This window comes from Tenrec ecaudatus, chromosome 3, assembly GCF_050624435.1.
Source record: "Tenrec ecaudatus isolate mTenEca1 chromosome 3, mTenEca1.hap1, whole genome shotgun sequence".
NCBI lineage: Eukaryota > Metazoa > Chordata > Mammalia > Afrosoricida > Tenrecidae > Tenrec > Tenrec ecaudatus.
In genome coordinates, this window is record NC_134532.1 from 60,880,156 (window position 1) to 60,906,804 (window position 26,649).

The following is a 26,649-nucleotide window of genomic DNA, read 5'->3' on the forward strand; positions in this document are numbered from 1 at the left end:
TTCTCCCAGTGAGCTGGTGAGTTCAAATTGCCAGCCTTTTGTTTAGCAGCCAAGCGTTTTAACACTTGTGCCACCAAGGTCTAGGAAATGAATGTGTGTAGCTAACATATAAAGCAAACATACATCGTTACCAGTTACTTGATGGCAAGCATGTACAAGTTCTCCTTAAACATGCAACAGTTACTACCAATGGCAGGAAAACCATGTAAGATTCCTCCTCTTTCATCTATTGTTAAGGATTTGTCTATTCAAGTGTATTTAGTATTAAGGAATAGGGTCTAGGAGAAGGACAAGAAAAAAGATCCCCTTTTTCATAAAAAGAACTCTAATTAATTAACATTGTAATAATCACTCTCAATTTGCAGCCCTTATCCATGATTGTCTTCATGCATAATTCATCACACAGCTGTTTCTGTGGGTCTGAGTACACACAGCTTGCACATAGCTCCTGGTTTACTCTCCAGGAATACCAACAATATGTGTTAAGTAAACACAACGAGACTGATTTCCTTATGGAAATAATGCTGATGGGCACAAAGTACATAGGCAAAATAGTGTGGACTGATTTTAAAACAACAACACACACACACACACACAAAACCCCACACGTGTTTTTAGGGTGGAGTTCTGTTATAGAACCATCTCTGCTGTGCTCTCCCCCACAGCTAAAGACAGTTGCTGCAACCCCCCTTCCCATCCCAGCACCCCCCCCCCTTCCCACCACACACTTACATTGCCATCATGGTTTGGGCAAGAGAGGGGCTTCCCTGCAGCCACAGCCGTGACGGTCTCCAAGATGGAAGACTCCTCAACATTGCTGCCGGGAGCTCGCTGCAGCACGTCCATCAGGCTTGTGATGAAGAAGTTGTTCTGGAGCGCAGCCACCCCTTTCTCGGGCAGGATGGAGGTCTGCCGGCACACCGGGCAGGAGAGGGTTAAACTGTGGGCAGGAATGTAGTTCTGCAGGCACCTGTGGCAGAAGCAGAGGTGGGACAGTCAGCACGGTGGGGCTGGGGACAAACCACCGCTGGCAGGGAGTGCATGGAGCGTCTGCCTTCAGTCCTAGTGGTCCTGCAGAGGGGTCCGGGGCTCTTCTGGGCCCACATTGGCCCAACACACCATCCAGGCAAATGATTACGCTCAAGGGCCAGAAGACTGAGTGCCACTGGCTTCTATAAGGCGATCTGTTGTCGCCCATTACTGTCGAGTGGATGCCTACACCCGACAGCCCACCAGTGCAGAGTAGATCTGGCCCACAGGGTTACTGTCTTCCTTTCTAAGAGAACACTTAGTCTTTTTTTTTTAGAACACTTAGTCTTTTTATGGGACAAGGACAAGAGAAAAGCATAGGATCCAGATGAAGATCACCATTAGCACGGGGGCTTAATAGTGTTGGAGGGCTGGCTAATACACCAGAGCGTTAAAAGGGCATGGGGGATCAAGGAAAACTCACATATGCATGGTTGGTGGCACATCAGTACATCAGTTACAGGTGGGGTTGCTGGAGCGGGGCCAGGGCCATGTTTGGGGCACCTATGCTGTGGTGCCCTAGGTCTTTGGGAAGCAGATTGCCAAGCCTATTTTCAAGGTCCCTTAGGGTGGCTTAGAACTGCCAGCCTCTGGATTGTAATTGAGCACTGAACTGTGCAGCCCAAGCCCCATAGAATGTAATCCATTCAGAAAAACTAAATGGTGCCTGGCTGCCATGACCCACGCCCACATAGTTGGTCTTGGACAGAATAAGAAAATTTTAAAAAGGGAGAGAGAAAGACCAGGTTTACTGTTCTAATAGAGACCGATGGACTCCCCTCTGGGCAACGGCGGCCTGTAGACACTCTCAGGCCTGGAACTGAAGTAGGCACACCTGAGAACAATCAACCCTAGAGACCAGAAGGGCCGTGTCTGCTCAGGGATAAGGCCCAAAAGGCTGGAAGGAGTAGGAAAAAGAGGACCAATGGAAATGGGAAACACAAGGACACAGCAGGAAGAGTGCTGTCACAATGAGGGGATTGCAATCAATGTCACAAAAGAAAACATGTATACATTGCTGAATGGAAAACCAATTTGCTCTGTGAATTTTCACCCAAATATCTCTCTCTCTCTCTCTCTCTCTCTCTCTCTCTCTCTCTCTCTCTCTCTCTCTCTCTCTCTCTCTCTCTCTCACACACACACACACGAAGTACGATCCAGGGATGAGCATCATCAGCCTCACCCAGGAGCTACAGTCAAAGTGCAGACTCTTCGGCTCCATTCCAGGCCTACTAAATCAGATCCGCAGGCATTTTATACACTTATTAAAGTTGGAGAATCATTGGTCTAGAATATCTAGTATTGCACCCATGAGTTGGTAAACTTTGACAAGCGGAAGAGGCATAGGGATGAGACACCCAGCGTCATACCAACAAGATCGCCTTGCCTTTCTCAGCAGGCCCCAGAATGCCACCCTCACCTGCTTCTCCTGTCTGCTCGATTATTTCTCCTGAGTCAGTACAGTTCAGAGTTAACCAAGGCTTTAGTGTAAGCCCTCCTTGGAATGTGACATTCACATGCATGACTATAAGCAGAGCACACTTTTATTTCTTCCAACAGATGTCTCCTCTGAAACTCAACTTGTCCAACCTCCACCTGGTCCCCAAACTCTGCTCTTCCAGTGCTCCCTCTCAGTGACAGTCCATCCACTCACCTAAGCAAAACAAGCACTACGAGTCATTCTGGAAACATTCATTCCCCTTTGTGCCTTCGTTAGTCACATCCAACCCATCACACTTGAAGTCTGTCAATTCCTAAGTTCTCTTATCTCTCCTGTGTCTGCAATGTCCTTGCGTTCTACATCAGGTAGGGAATGTTTTTCTCTTGGGCCTTACAAGACCCACAGTCATCAATACTAGCTGAGATACTTAAAGGTTTATTGTACCAACCTGGCTGATAAACACATGTGGGCTTAATTGAAGGGCAGAGAGAGAAATGGCTCTGTGAGCCTTGCCTTTCGAGTTCTCGGATCTCTTGCTCTCTGATAGTCCGACAAGGGTGCAGCCACCTTAGGCAGCTCCCTGCTTCAGGCTGACTTCCTGGAGGCAACCCTGAGGAGAAGCCACATGGATCTACCCTGATGCAGCCCTGGGTGCTGAAGAAGCCTCATGGAGACCCCTGCCAGCACTGAGATACTTACACTGCCACTGGATTCAAAGACTTTCTACCCACTGGCCTGTGGTCCTTCTGCATTCAGCTTCATTGTGTGTGCTTTGGAGTTTGAGGAGGAAAATGGGCTAAGTCAGACTTATGGGCTTGGACTGGACTGGGATGCTTTCTGAATGTACACTTAGCCTATATATAAAACTCTTTCTTATACATATATGAGTTTCTGTGGATTTGTTTATCTACCTTACCCAGGCCAACACACTGGCTACCATTATACCATTGATGGCACTTGGTAAGATATGGGTTGGGAGAGTGACCGTGAGCAGTTGGTACACATAGCCAGTGGGAGCTAGTCAAGAGGGCTCATTTCTCCTGACAGTCAAGCAAGCCCTGACGGGTGGTTTCTAAAACAAAATGACTATTACCCATTCTAAGGAAAGTCTGCATAGGAAACTATTTTAGAGCACTGGATGCTAAAACATAAAGGGGGTACCCCCCAAAAAAAACCCCAGAATTTTTCTCCCAAAGGTTATGTTTTTTTTGTTTTGTTTTACAAAACAACCTTGTCACCTTCAAAGTACTCCATTACACTTAATACTTTTGTCAATTCTGTGATTCCATTCTTGGAAACAATTTTTAAATTCATTTGTTTGGAGGGCTGACAGCACCTCCCTCGTTTCTTTCTTTACCTCTTCTATGTCATCAAATCCCTGTCCTTCATTTGTAGAAACAAAAAGAAGTTGTTTCTTAAATCAGCCATCACAAAAAAACGAGTTTGAGCAAAACTGACCAGAAAAAGTGTTTGCCCAGGCGAAGCCACTGGGTGCGTAACTCAGAGCGAGTTGCTCTATGCTCACCTATTGGGAAAAATTGTGTACTACGAGAGCTCTACCAAGCAGAACTTTTATCTGTTTCTTTGGTTGCGGGGGGTGGGGGGGGTGGGGTGGGGGTGGGGAGGCAGGATTCCCCTCTTAAGCATCTCATGGAGATATGCTGTCTCAGCATCCCACAAATCTCCCTAACCAGCTTTTGGGTGGGGAGTGCAGGTGAGTTGGGAGAGAATCAAGTGGGTAGGAGGCAGACCCAGGGCAATCCAGCTGTTGGAGCAAGAAAATGTGAGTCAAGAAACAGGAGACTAAGCACTGACCACTGGGGAGTAGGGCAGCTCTGCAGAGATCAGGATGAGTACTGCCTGTGTTGGAGATAATGGCGTCCTGCGCCGGATAGGGCAAGATATGACAAAATAATAATCTATAAATTATCAAGGGCTCATGAGGGAGGGGGGGAAAGAGGACCTGATGCAAGGGGCTTAAGTGGAGAGCAAATGCTTTGAAAATGATTAGGGCAAAGAATGTACTGATGTGCTTTATACAATTGATGTATGTACATGTATGGATTGTGATAAGAGTTGTATAAACCCCTAATAAAACGTTTAAAAAAAGAAAAGAAATGTCTAGGAAAGAACAATGGCAAAAAAAATAAAATAAAATAATGGCGTCCTGATGGTATAGTGGTTACGAGGTAGACTGCGATCCATATGGTCAGCAGTTCAAAACCACCAGCAGCTCCTCAAGAGAGAAAGACTGGGCTTTGTACTCCGTAAACAGTTACAGTCTCAGAAACCCACCAAGGGCCACCATGAGTCAGCATTGGCTCGATGGCAGTGAGCATGTTGGATATAATGAATGATAAGTCAACTGTTACAGATCAGACAAAAATATGATCTATGTATGGCCTGGGCATGTGGACTATTAGTTGGCCTTCATGTTTTAGCTGCACTCATTGAGTGAGGGGGTAAGAAAATCACTCTCTACTTAATCATTTTGGAATGTGAACCAAAGTACTTGAACCAAAGTAAAGGGAACACTGGCATAACGTGAAGACATTATGGAGACATCAAGGTCTGTGATGAGGCAGCTGCTGACTCCCTAAAGATTAGTAACCTCAGAAACCTAAAGGGGCATGTCCACTCGCCTTACAGGGTTGCTACGAGTCAGAATCCACTTGAAGGCAGGGGGTGGGGAAGCCCAAGAATAAATGGACAAAGTCCGAATTATTAGTAGCCTTGGTGAGACTCAAGAAAGGTTGGTGTCTCAAGCCCACCAAGACGTTCTGAAGAACCTAGGTTTGCTCTCGTGGAGGTTACAGCTCAGGAAGCCCTATGGGGTCTTCTCTGTCACAAAGGGCAGGGCGTCAAAGCAACAGAACCAAAAAGCCAAACCAAAAGACAAAACAAATTTTGCACTGGAATCAAGCCAAACCCAAATTAAAAAATGTTATTCCGGGAGGGAAGGGGGTGTAGAAAGGGAGAACCAATCTCGGGGATCTATGTGTAACCTCCTCTCTGGGGGATGGGAAATGGGAAGGTGGGTGAAGGGAGACGCCGGGCAGTGTAAGATAAGATAAAATAATAATTGATAAACTATTAAGGGTTCATGGGGGAGGGGGAGCGGGGAGGGAGGGGAGGGAAAAAAAGAAAAACGAGCTGATTCCAGGAACCCAAGTGGAAGGTGAATTTTGGGAATGACGAGGGCAACGAATATATGTGCTTTACTCAATTGACGTCTGTATGGATTGTGATAAGAGTTGTATGAGCCCCAATAAAAAGATTTATTAAATTTTTTAAAATACTGTAAAAAAAATTTTTTAAAAAAAGAAAAAAGTTATTCTGAGCCCTAGCTAAAACAGAAAACTGTTCATCATTTTTGTACCACTTTCTGCTAAACAATGAACCGTAAGCAGGACTACTGGTTACGATTGTATGTTTGATGCGCTCTGGGCGCCTTAGCTTTGTGCACAGCCAGGCTGAGGTGTAGTCAATATGGGCCTTCTCGTCAGAATTCCTTTGATGCAGTATGCCTGTGCCTGTGGCCATAGCCCCATCTTGGCGCATGTTCTCCACTGCCCTCATGGGCAGTATTTGGGTGGCATTAAGACCTGACGTTGATGGAGGCTGTGAGGTTTCCTTGGGTACATCCGTAAGACAACTATTCTCTTAGATGGGGGTATATATGCTGACACCACGGCACAGTTTTTACATCCCCTGGAAAGCCAGACGTCTGTTTCCTGACTGAGCTTTGGTAGAAGCAGGATGAACTGCTATGGCATTTGGACATTTTGGCTTCTGGCTCTGGACTCTGCACTTGACTCGCCTTGGCCTGACCTTCGGATACGTGAGACTTTTCCTCAGAGCTTCAATGAGTTTCTGTGGGATATCGCAGCGAATTGAAGAACGTGGAGACATAAGGGAATACACGTGAGGGAAGAGTGGGGTCAAAATGGGGCAGAATAGCATCTTGGGAGAGTTAGCTATTTGGGACCTCTTCAATCTCCCACTTCTTGAGACTAATCTGGTATTAGTTCTTCTAAAAGAAATTATTACCACACATACTTATAGGAGATGATGGCTGTTTTGCCGGTTGATGCACAAGCCAGTCCGAGTCTGTTCCTTTTGTTCTGTGCTTGGCCCCATAGGGACACAAGTTTGTGCCCACCAGAGAGGGGAATATGGCTCTGTGATCCAGGACACAAACCTGAAAGAGCTGCTGAAACGGCATCAAGCGCTGAACTGTTTCATGTAAGCTGAAGTTTGTCTGATGAGTGTAAACATTTTATTTTATTATTACTTTTTGCTTTTGAACTTTAATCTTTTTAAATTGTTTTATTAGGGCTCATACAACTCTTATCACAATCCATACATACATCAATTGTGTAAAGCATATCTGTACATTCATTGCCCTCATCATTTTCAAAACATTTGCTCTCCACCTAAGCCCCTGGCATTAGCTCATTTTTCCCCTCCTTCCCCGCTACCCCTCCCTCATGACCCTTGATATTTATAAATTATTTTGTCATATGTTGCCCTGTCTAACGTCTCCCCTCACCCACTTTTCTGTTGTCCGTCCCCCAGGGAGAAGGTCACCTATAGATCCTTGTAATTGGTTCCCCCTTTCCAACCCACCCTCCCTCTACCCTCCCAGTATCGCCACTCACACCACTGGTCCTGAAGGGTTCATCTGCCCTGGATTCCCTGTGTTTCCAGTTCCTATCTGTACCAGTGTACATCCTCTGGTCTAGCCAGATTTGTAAGGTAGAATTAGGATCATGATAGTGGGGGAGGAGGAAGCATTTAGGAACTAGAGGAAAATTGTATGTTTCATCGTTGCTACATCGCACTCTGACTGGTTCGTCTCCTCCCTGAGACCCTTCTGTAAGGGGATGTCCAGTGGCCTACAAATGGGCTTTGGGTCTCCACTCTCTCCACTCTGCACTTCCCTTCATTCACAATGATATGATTGTTTGTTCTCTGATGCCTGATACCTGATCCCTTCTACACCTCGTGATCGCACAGGCTTGTGTGCTTCTTCCATGTGGGCTTTGTTGCTTCTGAGCTAGATGGCCACTTGTTCACCTTCAAGCCTTTAAGACCCCAGACACTATCTCTTTTGATAGCCGGGCACCATCAGCTTTCTTCGCCACATTTGCTTATGCACCCATTTGTCTTCAGCGATCGTATCATGGAGGTGAGCACACAATGATAGGATTTTTTGTTCTTTGATGCCTGAGTGTAAACATTTTAAACACACATTATTCACATTTTATAGGTGATATTGAAACTGAAGAGACAGAAAATAGCATATAAAATTTTGATGGTTCTAATTTTCATTTCAACCTTGATATCAGTATACTGTCCATACACTGTAAGGAGCCCTGGTGGTACTGACAAGTAAACATTGAATCCTAACTGCGCTCCAAACCCACCAGTTGCTCTGTGGGAAAAAGAGGAGGCGGTCTGCTCCTGGGAAGACTTACAGTCTTGGAAACCCTCTGCAGGGCAGCTAGGAGTTGGAATGGACTTGATGGCAGTGGGTGGGTGGATCAGCCCCTGTAGGTGGATAATCTACTGGGCTGCCAACCAAGAGGTAGGCAGTTGGAGCCCGGCAGTCCCTGCACAGGAGACGGCGGTGGCAGTCTGCTTCCATGAAGGTTTATATATAAGTTGTATATAATTCTATAGGATCACTAGGAGTTGGAATTGACTCAATGGCTGTGAGTTTTGATTCTGTTATTACACAGTTTGTACTTATATGTTTAAATTTGATATCTCTTTCACAAAGCAATATAACACCAGCAACCAGTATAAAGAAAGTCGGTATTTCAATTGCGATAACTTTATTCCACTGAGCTTGAGGATCCCATCTTGATGATGTCACTGTGAAGGGAGAGTTGTCTTCAAAAGGTGCTGGGTAAAATGTAAGAGTGTCGTGAGGTGAACTCCGAGCGGAAATCGTCGGCCAGCCCTGCACGTCACACTGAAGTTACTCCAGCTTTTTAATATACTAACCAAACATGGCTAGAAGCAGGCTGGCTCTAATTCGTTTCTACAAATGTAGTTGTCTGCTTGTCATCAATGGCGACGGGAGGCATCTGAGCTCCTCTGACTTCGTAAAGGGTGAAGAAGAGTCCTACTTATCAGCCCAAGGCAGACTCCTCTGAGGCCGATCAGACGGGCCTCCGCCCTTCTCCCCCTGCGGTCCCAACACCCAGCGTCCCTCCAATGGCCCTCCACTCTGTGCAGGCTGACTGTCAAACAAGAGTGACAGTGAAAGTGACACCATTTATGAGAAAAGATGCACTGTGCACACTTTTACTTGTTATAGATATAATAAAGGATGCTGAACTGGAAGAATTTTTAGGAGCATGACGTGAATTTGTCAAGTACTTCATATCCTGACATTACTTACCAAATTTTTGAAAAATAAGGAAACCAGTACTGGATTTTCCAACAAGATGGAGAGCCAATGGAATACTTAGTACAAACAAACTCCCTGCCATCAAGTTGCTTCCCACTCATAGCAATCTTGCAGGACAGAGGAGACCGGTCCCTGTGGATTTCTAAGACTATAAATCTCTACAGGAGAAAAAAGCCTCGTCTTTCTCCCATGGAGCAGCTGATGGTTTTGAACCGCTGCCCTATCATTTAGCTGCCCAACGTGTAACTCACTCAGCCACCAGTGCTTCTCTAGAAAGCTTACTAGGAGGCAGGAATCTCTATTAGCTGAGAATGATGCAAACCCTTTTCTAATGACAAATAAACACATGTCCAATTAATTTTATAAACTTTAAAACTGTAGGACCTAAGATTGAGGGAAGAAGTGAGGGTTAAGCCTAAGAAGTAAGGTAAGAGGTAACTACTTGTACATATCTAATCCTACAATAACAATCATCTGTGAATATAGACATAGACACTGCACACTGAATATACATTGAACAAGGGTGGGAAGGCAAACAGGACCGCCTCCACAAACATAGCTTGACAGAGGATATTCTTATGTATGTATTCACATGTGCTGCAACTCTGTCTATGAAGATAGTAGAGCCTGCTTTAGCTATAACCTAACACCTTGAGGGTGGAGGGACTTTCAAAGACAGTTACAGGAAGATTGCAGAGTGAAAAATTAACCGTGAGTGATGTTTTTGTATTTAAGTGGGAACAAAGCTAAAATTAAGAACTCTTAATGATATATTTGGAAAGAGATTGATTGAAAAATTTAATGATTGCAAAGTGAACAATTAACCATGAGTGATGTTTTTGGTATGTGGGTGGAAAGTAGGCTAAAGTTAAGAACTCTTAATAATATATTTGGAAACATAGTGAATAAAAATTGTAATCTTAAGGGAATGTTCTCAGTGAGAATGATAGTATATTAAAATAAAATATCATAAAAATGCAAACTCACTGCCATCATCAAATCAGTTCTGATTCATAGCAGTGCTGCAGGACAGGAAAGAGCTCTAGTGGTGTAGTGGTTACATGTTTGGCTGCTATCCAAAAGATCAGCAGTTCGATACCACTAGCTGTTTTGTGGGAGAAAGGGTTTTCTACTCCTGTAAACAATTACGGTCTAGTAAACTCACAGGGACAGTTCTACCCTGTCTTATAAGAGCCGGTCAGTATGAGTTGGCATTGACTTGGGTTTGGGTCTACAGGACAGAGTAGAACTGTTCCGGTAAGTTTCCAAGACTGTAAATCTTTATGGGAGCAGCCAGCTTCCCATCTCCCTCCGCTGGTGAGTTTGAACCACAGACCTGTGACTAAGAGACCGAAGGTTACTCCACTGTGCTCCCAGGGCTTCTTCATGGAATATTAGGAGCAGTTTATCTAGATCTTTGTTACCAAATTTTAATTCCTACTGGCCATATTACATTTTAAAAGCGTTTGGGGGGCGGTGACGTCGGCGGCGGCTGGAGCGGCCGTGGCGGGAAAAAAAAAAAAGCGTTTGGGAAATGACAGAAAATCCGAAAAGGGCCAATAATGAAAGTAAAACAAAGGAAAGCTATTCGGGAAATACTCTGTTCAACAGGCCTTGTCACTGGTCCAAGAAAATTCACTCCTGACCTATGGCAACAAAGGCAGCAAGCACATTGCCTCTCAACTGACTCTCTACAAGCACAATTGGCCACCAGCCGTGAGTAGGCACTGCTGTCTGCTTTCAGTTGGGCTAGAATCTGCCACGCTCTGTTTTCAGTGCAAGAGCGATCCCAATCTCAAATATAGTTGAAGGAGAACATTTACTAAGTCTTAAGTGGGACAGCTATATCGTCCTGATGAAGAAGACCATTAGTATGAGGCCAAAAGGGAGTCCAAGGGTTCATGGCCACTTATTCACTGCCATCAAGTCAATCCCAACTCATACCATCCCTGTGGTATTGAAGACTGTCCCTCTGTACTGGAGTAGAAAGCCCTGTCTCTGTGCTGTGGAGCAGCTGGTGGTTTCAAACTGCTGACCTTATGATTAGCAGCCCAATACGTAACCACTACATCACCAGGCTTCATTATTCACACACATGAACAAATCATATGTTGCATTTTGTCTTTATGTGCTGAAGTATGAGATATGACAGCACACTTTGTATTTCTACTATTTCATGAATTGTTATCAATTTTATGTGTTCGTATAGTAGTGAAATGTTGCCTATGTCAAAATCAAGTGTTTTCTGTACTATCAAGTGGAGCATTTCCTACTAAAAATCAAGTTTTCAGTGGAATATTTATATATTATGTTAGGAGAGTTTTTCCATTTTAATCATAAACTTTTAAAAGTTTGTGCAGCTCAATGCTACAGTGAATTCTAGCACATTTTAAAAAATAGAATGAATACAGAAACATTGTAACTCCATATTTCTCTTTATATTAAAATGTTTTGGGACAGCGATTAAAATTGAACATCATTGTCATTTTAGGTATAGTTATTAATGAAGGCAGATATAGTTTAATATTGCTACTTTAAAAACCAATTACAAGATCGTAGGATGAACGAAATCCACATGAACACAAAAAGACAGAATTCTTTGAAGAATACAGTTTTTGAGATCAGAGAATAAAACCATGGGTTCACCCCAGTTCAGCCATGATCAACAAAGTGAAACCAAAATAGAACCAAATTTTAAAAATGTTAGTCAATGTTGCACGCCCTGTAGAAGGGTCACTATGAGATGGGTTTGACCCTATGGCATGCAATAATAAAAACAGGTGCCAGTACTAAAAGAATTAAAAGGCATACACATATACACACACACGGGCACCCAGATGTAGTTCATTCTTTCCGACACAAGACTCTCCAGAGTAAACCAACTCAAACACTCAACCAGATAACAAATGTATGTTAAATTGTATGTAAACATATAAATGTATGTTAAATTTGGTGATAAATGTAATTAGCATTGATTGGAAGTCATTGGAAATGCCAATTCCCTGTCTTATTATAGGAAATAAAGCTTTTAATTATGTGTACTAGATAGCAAGAGAAAATATACTTAATAATTACTTGTTTTTCCCTTTACTAAGTAACTAGCTAAATGGCATCACAGTTGAATTAATGACGTTACTAACAAATTTTTCGTGTTTAATTGTTCATAAGGCAAGTTAAGCGATGGGGGAAGGGTGTATTCGATAACTAGCTGAATGGGGAAATATTTCAGAAGAATAAGGAAGTGTGTTTTCATATAAAGTAAATTACACAGGTAATTTATAGTTATTGCCTACGCATAATTATAATGTTCAAATATGTCACTTGGGATGTTGATTAGAGTCAAAACCTGTCGTCTTAAGTATTTAAGGGAAGAAAGCTCTGTCCTTTGATCTAGACCTCATGTGGGCAGACGTTTTACCTGATTGATGAAATGGGAAGAAATGATAGAAAAGAGAACTGCCGTGGGGAAACAGTTTCACAAAGAGCAAAGGAAATATATATATATATATATATATATATATTTAATTGACTCTTAAAATACTTAATGCCCTGTCTTGTGGGGAAATGAATCAGTAGTCACTGACTCCTTTCTCCCTCTTGTAACTGAATGAGACGATCATGTTTCTAGATGTCTACCTAAGTCACAAAAGACCCATTGTCTCTCAGAGGTAAGGTTGAATCCTGGAAAGGGCCCTGTGCTGGGGTGAAGCAAGCCAATAGGTGGAAATCCATTCCCAGAACACAAAGGAGGCTTACCTCTCGCAGAAAGTGTGCAGACACGGGAGAACCTTGGGATTCTTGTACCGTTCCAGGCATATACTGCAGATCAGAAACTGCTTGTCAATCTGACGCACCACAGGACTGGGGATGCTGGAGCCTTTACTGGCCATCCTAGACCACTGACATGGGGGTCCGGCTGTCTTTGACCCTGCACGCTGCTGCTGTCAGATGGAAACACGAGAAAGGAAAAGTGTATAACAACCTGCTCGTGCAAACCAGCCACAGCTCGCTCACTACAGGCACTGGGCTGAGAATACAGGTGGCAGTCAACACTAAATTGGTTGCTCTATAACAGGTCTGGCTCATGGCGGCCCTGTACGCATCTGAGTAAAATGGTGGGCCGTGGGATTTTCTATGCCGGATATTTTTAGAAGTGGATCACCAAGCCTCTCTTTGGATGGACGCTGAGTGGACTTGCACCTGCAACCTTTCAGTTACTGGCAGAGCGTATTAGCCGTTCGTACCACCCCTGGACTCCAGCCATGACCACTGTCGACTTGCATCATGTTGGAGGGAGTACAGCCAGTTGCCTGCTGTTTGCTCCTGTGATCGCTGAAATAGCATGTTCACTAGGCAAGCAGCAATAGCAAATGAGAAGAGAGAGTGTTGTACGAAGAGCTGTGACAGTTTCAAAGTAGTGGCAGCTGAGGGGATAAGTCGTAGAACAACCTCTTCAGCCATGACTATATTTGGTTATCTATTTAGCTTTACATTCTTATTAAAATCCGGTGTTTCTAACTCTTGTCAACACGAAAAGAGAAAACAAGCAAACAAACAAACAAACCAGCAAACAAAACCCACCAAAACACAGCCAATGAGTGGATTCTAGCCCATAGCAACCCAGTAGCACAGAATAGAAATGCCCTATAGGATTTCCAAGGTTGTAACCTTTACCAAAGATGACTGCTATATCGTTCTACCGCAGAGAGGCTGGTGGTTTCGAACTGCTGAACTTGCACTTAGCAGTGCAGTGCATAACCCACTACAAAGCAAAAACAAACTCACTGCCCTGTACTCAATGCCAACTCATAGTGACCCCACAGGACAGGGTGGCACTGCCTCTGTGAGTTTCTGAGACCCTCTTTATAGAGTAGAAAGCATCGTCTCTCTCCCTCAGAACTGGCTGGTGGTTTCGAACTGCTGACCTTGTGGTTAGTAGCTCAAAGTATACCAGGAAAAATGCCATATTTACAGACTCAACAACCCTATAGCTTCTAAAGTAAGCACTTTTTGAAATATAAATGAGAACTCTTCTTCTAAAAGAAAATGAAGCTCATGGCCAGGGAGTCTATTCCAACTCACAGTGCTCCTGCAGGACTGGGCAGAACCGCCCCTGTGGGTTTCTAAGATTGTGACTCTTTATGAGAGTAGAAAGCCCTGAGTTTCTCCCTTTGAGCGCTGGTGGTTTTGAACTGCTAGCCTTGCGGTTAGCAGCCCAACGTGTAACCACTACTACAATCTATCAAATCACCAATTTTTGAAAAAAATTGTCAAATGTTATTATTGTTGATTTAGTTGTATCTTGTGCCCCCAAATATGTGTTAACTTGGCTGGGACACAATTCTCATGAACAGTTATTATGTAATGATGCAATTTGACAGTTATATAAATGGTGCGATCTGATGTGAGCAGCCAATCAGTTGTAAAGGACTCGAGTGGGATGCAGCACCTTTACCCAAGTCACGGTCCTGGTTCAATGTAAGGAGAGTTTCCCTGGGGTGTGGCCTATATCACCCTTTACCTTATGAGTGACAAAAGGAGACAGAAGCTAGCAGAGAAGAGGGACCTACTGCTACCACGGAAAACGAGCTAGGAGTTGAGTGTGTGCCTTGAACCCAGGGTCCCTGTGTTGAGAAACTCCTAGACCCCGGGAAGATCGATAACACAGTTCCACAGAGCTGATAGAAATAGCCTTCCGCTAGAGCCAGCACCCAGAATTATAACTTCTGTCCTCCTGTTCCATGAGAAAATAGATTTCTGCTTGTTGAAGCCATCCATGGTGGTATTTCTGTTACAGGAGCAGCAGATCACTAAGACAGCAAGAAATTTCTGCAATATATACATATTTCACTATAGTTCCATCCACCATACACACGTTTTCTAGCGCTATACCTTTTAGATAAACTCATCAAGGCAGAAAGGACCTGCTCTCTAGAGTGTCATGTTCAGACTAGTCCCTACAAGTAAGACAGGGCAGGGGTAATGTGTCTAATTAGCCACCGGGTCTGCTAGACTTCTGAGAGCGTCTCCCTGAAGAACTGGACTCGAGAGAATGATAGCCATTGATTGGATCAAATGTAGCTCAACTCCCAGGAGCTCAAAATGTTGGCCAGGCCTCTGCTTTTCTTTAACCCCATCCCTATGACGTCAGCATGGAGAATGAGTGGATTTCTGTGTGAAAGATACGGAAACCAGAGCGGAAGGCTCAACTGACTCCCCCAGGTCCGCCAGTAAAACCAGGGCGTCCGACAGCTCGGCTGCCAGCCTGCTAAGGGTACGGTCTGTAGTCTGCAGCAAGTCGGGCACTGCACGGACTCACCCCGTATAGGCATCCAAGGCAAGGGACTTTTAAAACAGGATGCTGACCTCTTCGATGAAAATTCATTAGAAATCACATTGTTTTGTTCCAAGAGCTTTTGAAAAACTTCACCCCACCCTTTGAAATAATCAGCGTCATGCTGGGCTTTGAGAAACATGCCGAGCAAAGTAGCATATTGGGTTTTACCCACTTCTATTTCAACCTGAGAGTTTTGGATTTATAGAAAAGGACACACATTTCTTTGACTCGGATGGCATAGGTTAGCCGAGAGCGTTTGTGTCCATATTTTCTTTAAAGTCAAAAATAAACATTTCATTCCCAGTTTATGATGATTATTGTAGTGGGTGAGAGCAAGTCTTTGTTAGTAGTCTCCTACACGAAAAATTAATTAAGCTCACTCATTAACACTAATTTAAATCACGACAATCAAAAATAATAAAACCAGGACAATACCACGATGTGTCACAGGGGCCTGTTGAAGACATCTGGATTTTAGGACTCCCAGCACCAACACAAAAGGACTCCTAGCCTCAAAGACCCCCAAACCAAGACGGTGCCAAGATAACAATCAACCTCCCAATATAACTGGACACGCACAATGAAAAGATCAGTTGAATATTCCTCCTGGCACAGTGTGCTTAGAAAGAAGTGCGGCATCCAGTGTGCTACTAAGCACTGTGGGGAGTCAGTCTCCCATCAGTCTGACTGTGCCAAGAGGAGCAAATACAAAATACACAGCAGCCTTCAAAGCGGTGGGCTGTCACCACAGTTTCTGCGGTCCTTGACCAGCAAAGCAGTAACGTTATCTAGACTCCACGAGGCTTCTGAGGAGCCGATAATGGTCTTACATCATCAGCAGAAAGTGAATTGAAACAAGTCACAGCCATTGAGTGGATTCCAACGCAGGGGCCCGACAGGGCAGGAAAGAACTGCTCCTGTGGGTTTCTCAGACTGCACTCATCTTTCTCCCACGGGACAGCTGGTGGCTTTGAACTGCTGATCTTGGGGTGAGCAGCCCAACATTTAACACACTGGGCCATGAGGGCTGGGCAGTAGGCACTTGGTCTTGAGGTCCTGCCCCTCGCTACCATCACCTGGGAGCTTTGCTGCCTCAGGCCCCACTCTAAGGGCACCCCCCAACTCCGCCCCCCCCACCGCACCCGCCCCCCACCCCAACCAACACCAGCACATCATGGCCCAAGAGAGCAGAAATAAATTCCTGTTAAGACTCAATCCAAAAATCACTCTTCTGCTAAATTCACTGCATCGAGTTTATACTGACTCATAGTGACCCTGTAGGACAGGGTAGAACTGCCCCTGTGAGTTTTGGAGACTGTGATTCTTTACAGGAGTAGAAAGCCCTGCAAGAGAATAGCAAAACAAAATTTTGTTGAAGAATCGCACAGAAATACACACCCAGGAGGGGCTCCCCTGTCTCTGACGGAGCCCAATTGCTCCTCATGTGGGAATTGGCAGTGAGACGTGGACAAGAGGGCAATGCAAAGGGAAAGCTGGAGACGCGAGGGCAGGAAGAGCCACTGGGACGTCAGCCAGCTGTAAGAGCTGCTCTTTCTCTGTCGAAGGAAGACAAACGGCACCACTGCTTGCTCATCCTCTCCTCCTGCTTGGCTCACCTTCTCACTCAGGCCCCACCCTGGCCATCATGTTGAAAACAGACACTTCCCCAACTGCTTGCCACTCACTCCCTAGCCTCTATCCTTGCTGTAGTTTTCTCCGTAGCACTGGTTACCTTCTAAGACAACAGTAAGCCGAAAGGTGTAGCCACAAAACCACAGAAACCCTTTTCTAACCAAAATATCAACATGCGAGGCGATTGCTCCTGGACATAGCCTCCCACCTGGGTCTCTACAGTTCCGAAGGTGGTGCCTCCACCTCATGGACCCGCCCCAAAGAAAAATGTACTCTCCGATTTATGCCACATCGCAATGGCAGTGTGGGCATCCTCGGGGCCTGGGATTGCGTTCCTTTTACATGTCCTTTGAGTTTAAGGAACAAAGATTAATGTCTAAAGGTAAGATCAGGGTTAAAAGGTGGATGAGGAAAGATTTCCCAACAAAATTCTTATAGGACACCCCTTGTGACCCTAGAAAACGGAGCAGGCCCATTGTTGTGATGGAAAAATATTCTTCACACAACTTTCCTTGCTTTTCCCCCTCAGTTTTCAATTTTCCTAAAACTTCTGCCTAAGAGACCCCATCGAGCATCCTGCACACTTTGAGAAAACCTATTAAGAGGGCCTCTTGGGAGGAATCACCTGAGAAGATCCTGGACAGAGCGGGAGAAGAATGTGGAAGGAAACTAAGCCAGACAAAGAAGGGCCCTTCACCGCCCTTCCTGTCTGGAACCGTCAGCCACTTCAGGGCCAGGCTGACCAGAGGAACAATGGGCAGGGGCTCACCTTAGAATAACCAGCCCTCTGAGACCCAAAGGGCACCGTTTACCCCAGGGCAGAGGCGAGCCTTTAGGAAAGGGGAGTTGCGGAATGGGGAAGCAGGGAGGGAGCGGGATGAGGGATTTTACCATGTGCGGGCTGCAACGTGCGCAAAGAAACAAAACATGCATGACTTGCTGAATGGAAAACTCACCAGCTGCTCTCTACACCGGACCCAACTCACCGTAGAAAGTTTTCTGTTGTTTTTCTTTTTAAGACTGCCTTTTGAAATGCCTAAAAACAAGTTGTCCTAACCCTCTGAGCTGACCTCTCTGCCTTGAATTTAACTGGTCCAACAGGCCCCTGGCAAGCCTTTGTTTCCATTGACCTTTGCTCTCTGAATAGTATAGGTAGACCCAAGACATATCCCCAATTACCCTTTATTCCATAAAACCATCTTCATTAGCTTCCATCTTACTTAAAAGATGGCCGGAAGGATCAGTTCTTTCAGCAAGCTGATCTTTGCGCAGAGTATTTGCTGCCCGCGAAGCAGAAAGCTCACTGAAGCTCAGCTGCAGACTGAAAACTGAATATGCCAAACCCTGCGCGGAGGCCAACTGCATCAGTGGATCTCTGCAGCCCCCTGCCACCAGTTTCTAGGCTCCAACCACAGCTACTTGGTTTGCTATTTAGTCTCCCCCGCTCTTAGCTCATCCTTTGAGATTGGCCTAACTTCCCTTAAACAGCTTGACGCATACATAACCGGCTGCGTCATGTGCGGCTGCCTTCCTGTAAACCTGGTGTAAAGCTTCAATAATCTGGGAAGATGTGCACTTGAGTTTTGTTAAAAATTTGATATTAGCCTTGACCTCAAAACTGTCGTTTTTCCACGGGACAAAATATATCCCCTGTTTTGAAGGCACCTGAGAGAACTTGTCGGAAGCCAACCTCTAATTGACATACAATTTATTTGGGAATAAACCCATACATCTATGAACTGGAACCTTAGTAGCAATACTTAATAACTGACTTTAGTCCAGTTTATTTACTTGGTATTGTGTCTCTCTGCGCCCCCCCCACCCCAGGAACATAAGGTTTGTGAGGGCAGTGGTTTTTATCTGACTGGGCCACACCCCAAACAGTGCCTGGCACATAATGAACACACATTCAAGCCGACTCAACCATGGAAGCCGAAATGAGGGACATTTGCTGAATTACATGAGGGCTGTCTCCTCATGAGATCTAATGCTGCGTGCCCAAAGCCGTCATGCAGAGCAGACCACACTTTAAGCCCATCACAAATGCAGAACTTGAGAATCGCTGAGGACACACACGGGGGAAAACCAGCCTAGAACTGTTGATACATAAATTCCTTACTAAAAAGAGCTGTCAATTCATATCAACTCTTTGTGGGTTAATAAGGGGGTATATTTATCACATAGCAAAATTCTTGAGCCTAGAAAAATCTTACCCCAACATCATCTCTTTCCCCCTCCCCTGGATCACTTTCTTAAATCTCCTACAATTTGGTGGGAAATAGCACCAAGTGGAAAAGAAGAATTCTATAGAAGATGAAATGAGAGAAGAATGCCCGAGCCCGTAATTCCAAGGTTCAGACCACAGTTCCAACACCACGTTCCTTATACCCCCGAGACCAGCAAATGGTCCAAGTATAGGGTTTTCTCGCTGACACCAGAGTAAAGAAGAAAAGGGAGGGGGGCTGGAGGCGAGGGGCCAAGCTGAAAGCACTGTTCTGAGAAGGGGTGGGAGCTGGTACAAACTTGTCTCACTCATCTAGGAAAAAGTCCTTGGAAAGCAGGTTTCAGTCTCTCTGGAGAATAAGGTGTTGACATGTAAGGTGTGGGTAATGGGCTGCATATCATCATCCTGGAGAGAGAAGATACTATTTTGTAGCTGGATTTATTGACATTCTTAGGTTACTGCTTTTCTTATTTGCCATTGTTCTAGGGCCAATGAAAAATAGCGAGGAGCCTCTAAAATCAGCTTCTCCCATCTTCTAGACAGGAAATATCAAACCATTAAGATCACAGTACCATTAACATGAGAGTACAGAAAGCCTGCATCTAGCTGGTTGCTGGCTGCCGTCAAGGTGACTGCAACTCATAGCAAAGCGATGTCCACAGAAGGAAGCACAGCTCAGTCCTCGCCGTCCTCACACTGCTGTGTTAGAACCCACTGCTGCAGCCGCCGTGCTCATCCATCCTGTCCAGTCTCCCCTTTTGCGGACCCTCGACTTTACCAAGCATGACGTCCTTCCCCAGGGACTGGTCTCTACTAAACTTATGAGCCAATGGTTCAAGCTTCATGAGGAGTCTGGATGGCCATCATGTGGTTTGTGATCGGTTGCTAAGCCGCGGATCGGCAGTTCAACCCCACCTAGAAGCTTCAGAGAAGACACCTGGCAAACTGCTTCTTAAAGACTAGAACCTCGAAGCCCTCTGGAACAGTTCCGCTTTCTAACGCCTGGGGTCTCCAGGAGTCTCCAGGAGTCCGAACTGCCTCCACGGCGGAGGGTTTGCCTTTTGGTTTTGTAGAACTCCCTCATCAACCCCAATCAAGACCTTGTCCCCACCAGGATGCCTACAGCTCCAGGTGCAGGTGAAGATGATGAAAAGTAAAGGCATTTAAATATTAATTATTTTTAAAATTCTGAGCACATTATTATTGACCTGCAATTGAGTTTGCATTGTTAAGGACTAAGTGCAAAGAAAGAAAAGAGGCCAATCTTCTGTGAAATTCAAACAGAGTGACCCATTTCCAGCTAAATCAAGACTCCATCCCAAATGGGCCATTTTGTAAATTAGAGGGCCAGTTGCCACATCCCTGTTGCCAGTCTGTGTGTGAGGCTGGGAGCCTGTGAGGGGGCATGTGGACAGGCCCTAGTGTGTGTAGGAGGTGCAGGAAGCCCGACATGTCGTCCTCCCTAACTTTTGTCTCCAGGGATGGAAGTGCCCACTCTCTCCAGGCTTCTCCCACTCATTTCTAGGGTCAGATCTAGGACGACATCTCTACACATGCTGGTTTTTACCACATGGCAGTGGATGTTCAGGCCAAGACCCCAACTAGTGTGTACAGTTCTTATGCTGATTTCCCCTCCTTCCACGGTATGTCTTCTTCAGATGCCTTCTGCTGCCAGTTCTTAAGATCTGCTTCAGGCTCCCTAAGTTCCAGAAGCCCGGTCTGTGTGATGGACAATGTTAAGCGGCTGGGCTAATTGGTATTTATCTGACAGTACACAGAGGTAGGCAAAGTGAGTGGGATCTTGCCTCTCCACATCCATCACTTTGCCGAAACTCCTCCATTTTATTTCCATGGGGACCACACAGATGCTGCTATTCTGCAAGCACAAACAGGCCGAACGCTGGGCACTGACTGCGATATATATATATATATATAAAGGAAAAGCCAAACTCACTGTTGACTATGAATCATAGTGACCCTGTGGACCCTGTAGTGACCTTGGCACTGCAGCCCCAGCACTCCTTGACTCGGGAGACTGGGGGAGGAACATAATTTTTTCTAGGTCAGGACTTTATAAAGGGCCTTCTGGGGTAGCGGTTACAGGTTGGGTTGCAGTCCTCATGATTTGCAGTTCGAAACCACCCGCAGCTCCTCAGAAACTCACAGGAGGCCACTATGAGTCCAGCAATGACTTGATGGCATCAAGTGTGGTTTTTGGAGTTTTCCTAACAGCAAGCCCCCTTTTTGCCCCTGTATATAGGAAGCACCGGGTCCCTGGGTGTTGCAAACTGTTTGCATTTTATATACTAACTCAGAGCTTCACGGTCTGAATCCCCCCAGCCACTGTGAAAGAAAGGCATAGTGATTTGCTTTCCAAAAGATTAAACTCAAAACCCACTGCCATTGAGTCAATTCTGACTCGTAGCAATCCTTTAAGACAGGGCAGCGGGCCCCTGTGAGTTTTGTAGACTGCAAGTCTGGTGGTTTGAACTGCCGACCTTGTGGTTCAGCATAACCACTACACCAACAGCTAACAAAATCCCACAGAACTCAGTTCTACTGTGCAACATATCCCTGTATGTCAGCATGCGTCAGAATCAACTGCAAGGCAATGGGCACACTTTTAAAATCTGTTGATTATAGTGAGCGTTTGCTTGAACACATTATTTTAGTTGTTGTTGTTTTAACAAAAGTCACAAAACGCACTTAGCAAAAGAACGGAGTGTGTAGAGAAGAAGCTGAGGCAGAGCGGTTAAAGGAAGCGCCGCACACACCAGCAGTGGGCCGGGCTCCTGTAGTGATGCTGTTTGAAAAGTACCCTGAGCTCAGTTTCTCCCCGTTTCTGTCTAATTCAAATCGTCCATTTCTAGGTGGACATTTGATCGGTTCAATCCAGACAATTTGCACAATAATTATATTCAGAGAACCTGAATAGTAGGCCCATTATAGGATAAATGCGACACTGACAATAAAACCTTAGACCATAAAACAAAACAAAAAAAGCCTTGGAGACCATCCTAACTTGTAGTGACCTCCTCTCAGGGCCAAGTCGAATTGTCCAAGTATCACTGGGTTCCCAACCCTGTACTTCCTCCTTCACAGCAGCAGCTGCTCCTTTCTCCCCTTGAGCAACTGGTGGATTTGAAACAGGGACCTTGGGGTTAGCAGCCCAACACTTAACCCACACTGCCACCTGGGCTCCTAAAAGGGCACACATAACATCAGCATTATTTTATAAAAGCAATCTTGCAGGGGTGCAAACTATCATTTTGTCACCATCAGAAGTAATTTTATCACACACAGTATTTAATGAAAAAAAAAGAAAGTGCTAGTATATCATATAGACAGTCATGTTTCCTTAGTTTGAAAGTATACGTCCCAGCTAGATCCTTGAGTGTATCTGTAAATACGTGGTTCAAGTCTCCAATTTATCAGAGATAATGAGAAAGGGCAGAGAGGAGTCTTACAAAATTAAGTAATTTTTTTCTCTAAATGGCTACATCTTTAGCCTTTTTTTCTAACGAATCATGGTAGATAAAAAAGAAAGGCATTTGTTTGGGGGAAATAAATAACAAAGAATGGGAAATTTCACTTTATTCCACAAATAAAATCCAGCAGGCTTTTGTTATCCTATAAGCAGCGGCAGCAGCCATGACAGGAGTATCACATTAACTGTAGTGACAAATGCGTATGGACTTTATTCTCTATTTTTAAAATGTGTGCACGTGTCGTTCACAAAACGGCACATCGCAGCCGACTATTTTTTTGCATTCCACCTTTCCGATACAAACCACTTGAGCTCTTCTAGGAGAAAATTGGAGAGAAACACTTGGAGGTTGGGAAGGGCCAGTCTCAGTCTTTGCCCTGGAAGGTGGCTCTCTCCAGCCTGGGAGGGAGGGAAATTTCCCACTGTGTGCTCAGGAGGGGTGTGCGTTATTGATCATTGCAGGGCCGAGGTACAGGCTGCCGGGCATGTGCCACCAAATAATGGGAGGCACTAGGAAATCGGACTCCCAATACTCATGAAGAAATTGTTTTGAGAATCTGAGCAAACAGATGGCTCTCTTCTTTAAATTTTTAAAATTTCAATTTAACCTCCAACAATTTATTCACAAGGAAAAGACTTGGTGCCTTATGATCTACGCCAAAGAAACAAACTGGTAAACAATCATTTAAAAATGCCTTGTCTGAACCTCGAGCTATTCCTTAAAGATATGCCATATTTTGCTCTCTAAACCTTATCTCCTTGGGGCAATAAATAAATAAAACTAATTAATAAAAAATGTCCTTTAATCGTTTGGTTTCGCTGAAAAGAAATAGCCCGGCTGCTTGCTCTCTGATCTCCAGCCTCTTCCAGCACTCCTAAAAGAATGAAAAATGACAGGGTGGGGCATCCTTGCAGAAAAAGCGCTCAATCACTAGAACCCACTGGGTCAGGAAGCGAGCAAACGTAAAGTCCAACTCCACGGATTTTATTGCCCCTCCCCCACGCAGCCTATCGGCTACCCCTGAACTCCACCCAAATCGGATTCACTTCACGCAGAAAGAGAAAGAAAAAGACAACTGTCAGAAGGAAGCCAAACCATGGCGGCATGTTAGTTTGCTGGCCCCGGGCTGCCTTCGGAATCCAGAGTCCGGTCATGCATTATGAATGAATGGGTTTCCAATGGTAACCGGGAGCCCGGCACCCAACCCGGGGTTCGCCCTCCGAGGTGGGGGAAGGGTTGCATCGCACGCCCTCCTCCACCCTGCTGTAGCCAGCCAGGAATCCTGCAAATTCAGTCTTTCGTCCCCTTCCACATCGTTTTCTATCAGACAGGTTACGATACCCATTAAAATCGAGTTTTTTTTTTTAAATCCAGTCACAACACGTAAAAAGCTCGATGCAGAAAATCTTGCGCGACTCGCTCTCCGTTCTGGTTAACCCGGAGCCTTTGTCTACGGCTTGGAGTCTAAGCAAGAGTGGGTCCCCCTCCCCGCACCCCACAGTGCAGAGCACGCAGCATCGCCGCGAGAGACCAGCGCAGGGAGAGCCCGGGCGAAATCAGCTATCCACCTGGCATGGTACGTAGACAAACAGACTACTCAACGGACGGACGGACTCCCCGGGGTTCAATCCTCCGGAGCCTGGCGGCTGCAGCTCCGCGGGGAATCCAAACGGACAATGCACGTCTCTGCGAGCAGCTCAAGTTTGGAAGCCCATGCAAAGAGACAGGTTAAAGTCCCTACCATGCGGCGCGGCCATCGTCAGAAGCCCAGCATGTCCTCTGGTCTGGGTAGTGATGTGCCAGCTCACGCACAGAGCAGAGGAGGAGGAAAATGGAGGAAGGCTCAGCAAAGTCGGCCGGAATGTTTCTGGGTCATTAACAAGTGGGAGACCCCCTTCAGCCTTCAAACCAATCAATCTCTATCTTACGAGACATCTTTTTCTACTCCTCAGGGTCCGTGGAGAAGACTGCAGCAAACCAAGCAAAGGATTGTGGGATAGGGATGCAGCAGGGAGCTGCAATGAGATTCGTGGGTGGCTTGCTTCCCCCTCTGAGTCAGCAGTCAGCTGTTTCTACGCTCTCGTGCTGGGCAGCCCCGGAGGTTGAGCATCAGTATGTGAATGCAGGATTAACGCCGCCGGGCCGGGCGGGGAGACACGTGCTGCCACTCAGGCCAGGTACCATTGCTGCCAAAATCAGGCTAGTGCGCCCTTAGGAAAAGAGGGGGCGCAGCGAGATGAAGGTCTAGAAAGAATGCAAGTGGGTATAACTCACTGCCATTGAGCCAATTGGCCCCAATATGCAAAGTCCAAATGTAAGGAGGGTTTGATGTGCTTGTGAGAACACACACCGTACTCTCACTCGTTAGAAACCGTGGTCTACAGCGGTGAGAGGGGCGACACCGGGAGGGAAGGGGGTGTAGAAAGGGGGAACCGATCTCGGGGATCTATGTGTAACCTCCTCCTGGGGGATGGGCAACAGGAAAGTGGGTGAGGGGAGACGCCGGGCAGTGTAAGATAGGATAAAGCAATAATTTATAAGTTATTAAGGGTTCGTGAGGGCGGAGGGAGCGGGGAGGGGAAAAAGGAAAATGAGCTGATTCCAGGAACCCAAGTGGAAGGCGAATTTTGAGAATGATGAGGGCAACGAATGTATAAGGGTGCTTTACTCAATGGATGTATATATGGATTGTGATAAGTTGTATGAGCCCCAATAAAATGATTTATTAAAATAAAACAGTGGTCTATTTTCTTTTAGCTTCCAAGTAGCTTCACACACACACACACACACACACACACACACACACACACACACACACACAAGCGCCCAGTTCAACAAGCTTCCACAACCTTTCTGCTTCTTGAAACGCACTCAGGAAAGGGTTGATAAAATCCATCAAAGTAAAAGAAATGCAAATGGCGTCGTTCCGCCTTCAGTGGCTCTAACCATTGATTCCGGGGGACCAGACTGTTGCTTTTCTGATGGTGCCAAACGTTTCCCTTTAAAGTTGAGAAACTCGATCAACTTTGACCTAGCCACATACTGTGACTTCCTCTCAAATCATCAAAATGTATTAACAGAGGTATTATTAATACGATCGGCAAGTGTGCAAAAGATCAAGTAGCCATCTAAGAATGGTCACATCTTCATATGACAACTAATGCTAGGTGGTTGGTTTGTTTTTAAATTTTACTTCTCAGAACTCACAAACCTTCATTTAGAAACAGCAGTGGGGGCAGGGAGGGGCACTGCCCTCCAGCGCTCGGCTAGTGACCAGTTGGAGGGTACACTTGTCACCTTGTTTAAATAGTGGGACTGTGCATCTGCACACTTGATTGTATCAATGTTGATCACATTTCTCCATGCAGTCAGTCACAGTGTTGAGCCCTGTGAGGAGCATTCAGCTCTGCAGAGCAGTGATTTTTTTTTTGCGGGGTGCGGGGGGGGGGGGGGGAGGTGTGTGGTTATGGGGGGTTGTAAGTGGGCGGAGGGTGTTGTTCCTTGAGAAACTGGTGAAATTAACAGACTCCTGGAAAATGCAACAATTGCATGGATCTTGATTCCCAGCCACCTGATGTGTGCCAGGGGAGAACTGTTTACCACAAGGTTCTCGGTGGCAGATTTTGCTGAAGCACATTGCCAGCCCTTTCTTCCGGGGCATTCTGGGCATACTTATACCTCCAACCCAGGGACTCCCTGAGCAATGCCCAGGCACACAAGTTTGGGCTATTTCAGGTGGTGTCGCTCTGGAAAACTCAGGCTAACTCTGCTTAGTTGTTATGTGCTGCCAAGTTGATTTTGACTCTCATGGCAGCGGGAGAGTAGGACAGAGTAGAACTGCCCCTACGGCTTTCGAGGCTGCATAATTGATACAGAACAGTTGTGAGGATGGCGCAGGACCAGGCAGTGTTTCGTTTTGTTGTGCATTTGGCTTGATACGGTCAGAACTGACAACATCAACAACTGCTTACAGGAGCATACGACCAGGTCTCTCCTCCCAGGAGCAGTCTGTAGGCTCAAACTGCCCCCCTTCTCTGTTAGTAACCCCGTTGTGCCCACAGGGCTCCTTGGCTCTCC

The 26,649-nt window shown here is 45.6% G+C and overlaps 1 protein-coding gene across 7 annotated transcripts in view; it reads right to left on the bottom strand.

The window, feature by feature from the left end:
- TRIM2 (tripartite motif containing 2) overlaps positions 1-26,649 on the bottom strand; it is a 131,586-nt gene that overhangs the window by 52,799 nt on the left and 52,138 nt on the right. The window contains exons 1-3 of one of the 7 annotated variants that reach the window (XM_075543680.1): positions 24,314-24,577; positions 12,648-12,829; positions 733-970 (exon numbers count right to left, since the gene is read on the bottom strand). In XM_075543680.1, coding sequence (XP_075399795.1) covers positions 733-970; positions 12,648-12,829; positions 24,314-24,316 — 423 coding nt within the window. In that variant the 5' untranslated portion in view covers positions 24,317-24,577. Of the gene's footprint in view, positions 1-732; positions 971-12,647; positions 12,833-24,313; positions 24,590-26,649 lie in introns of those variants that run through there. The other 6 variants (XM_075543679.1, XM_075543685.1, XM_075543684.1 and 3 more) reach the window with 6 other exon arrangements.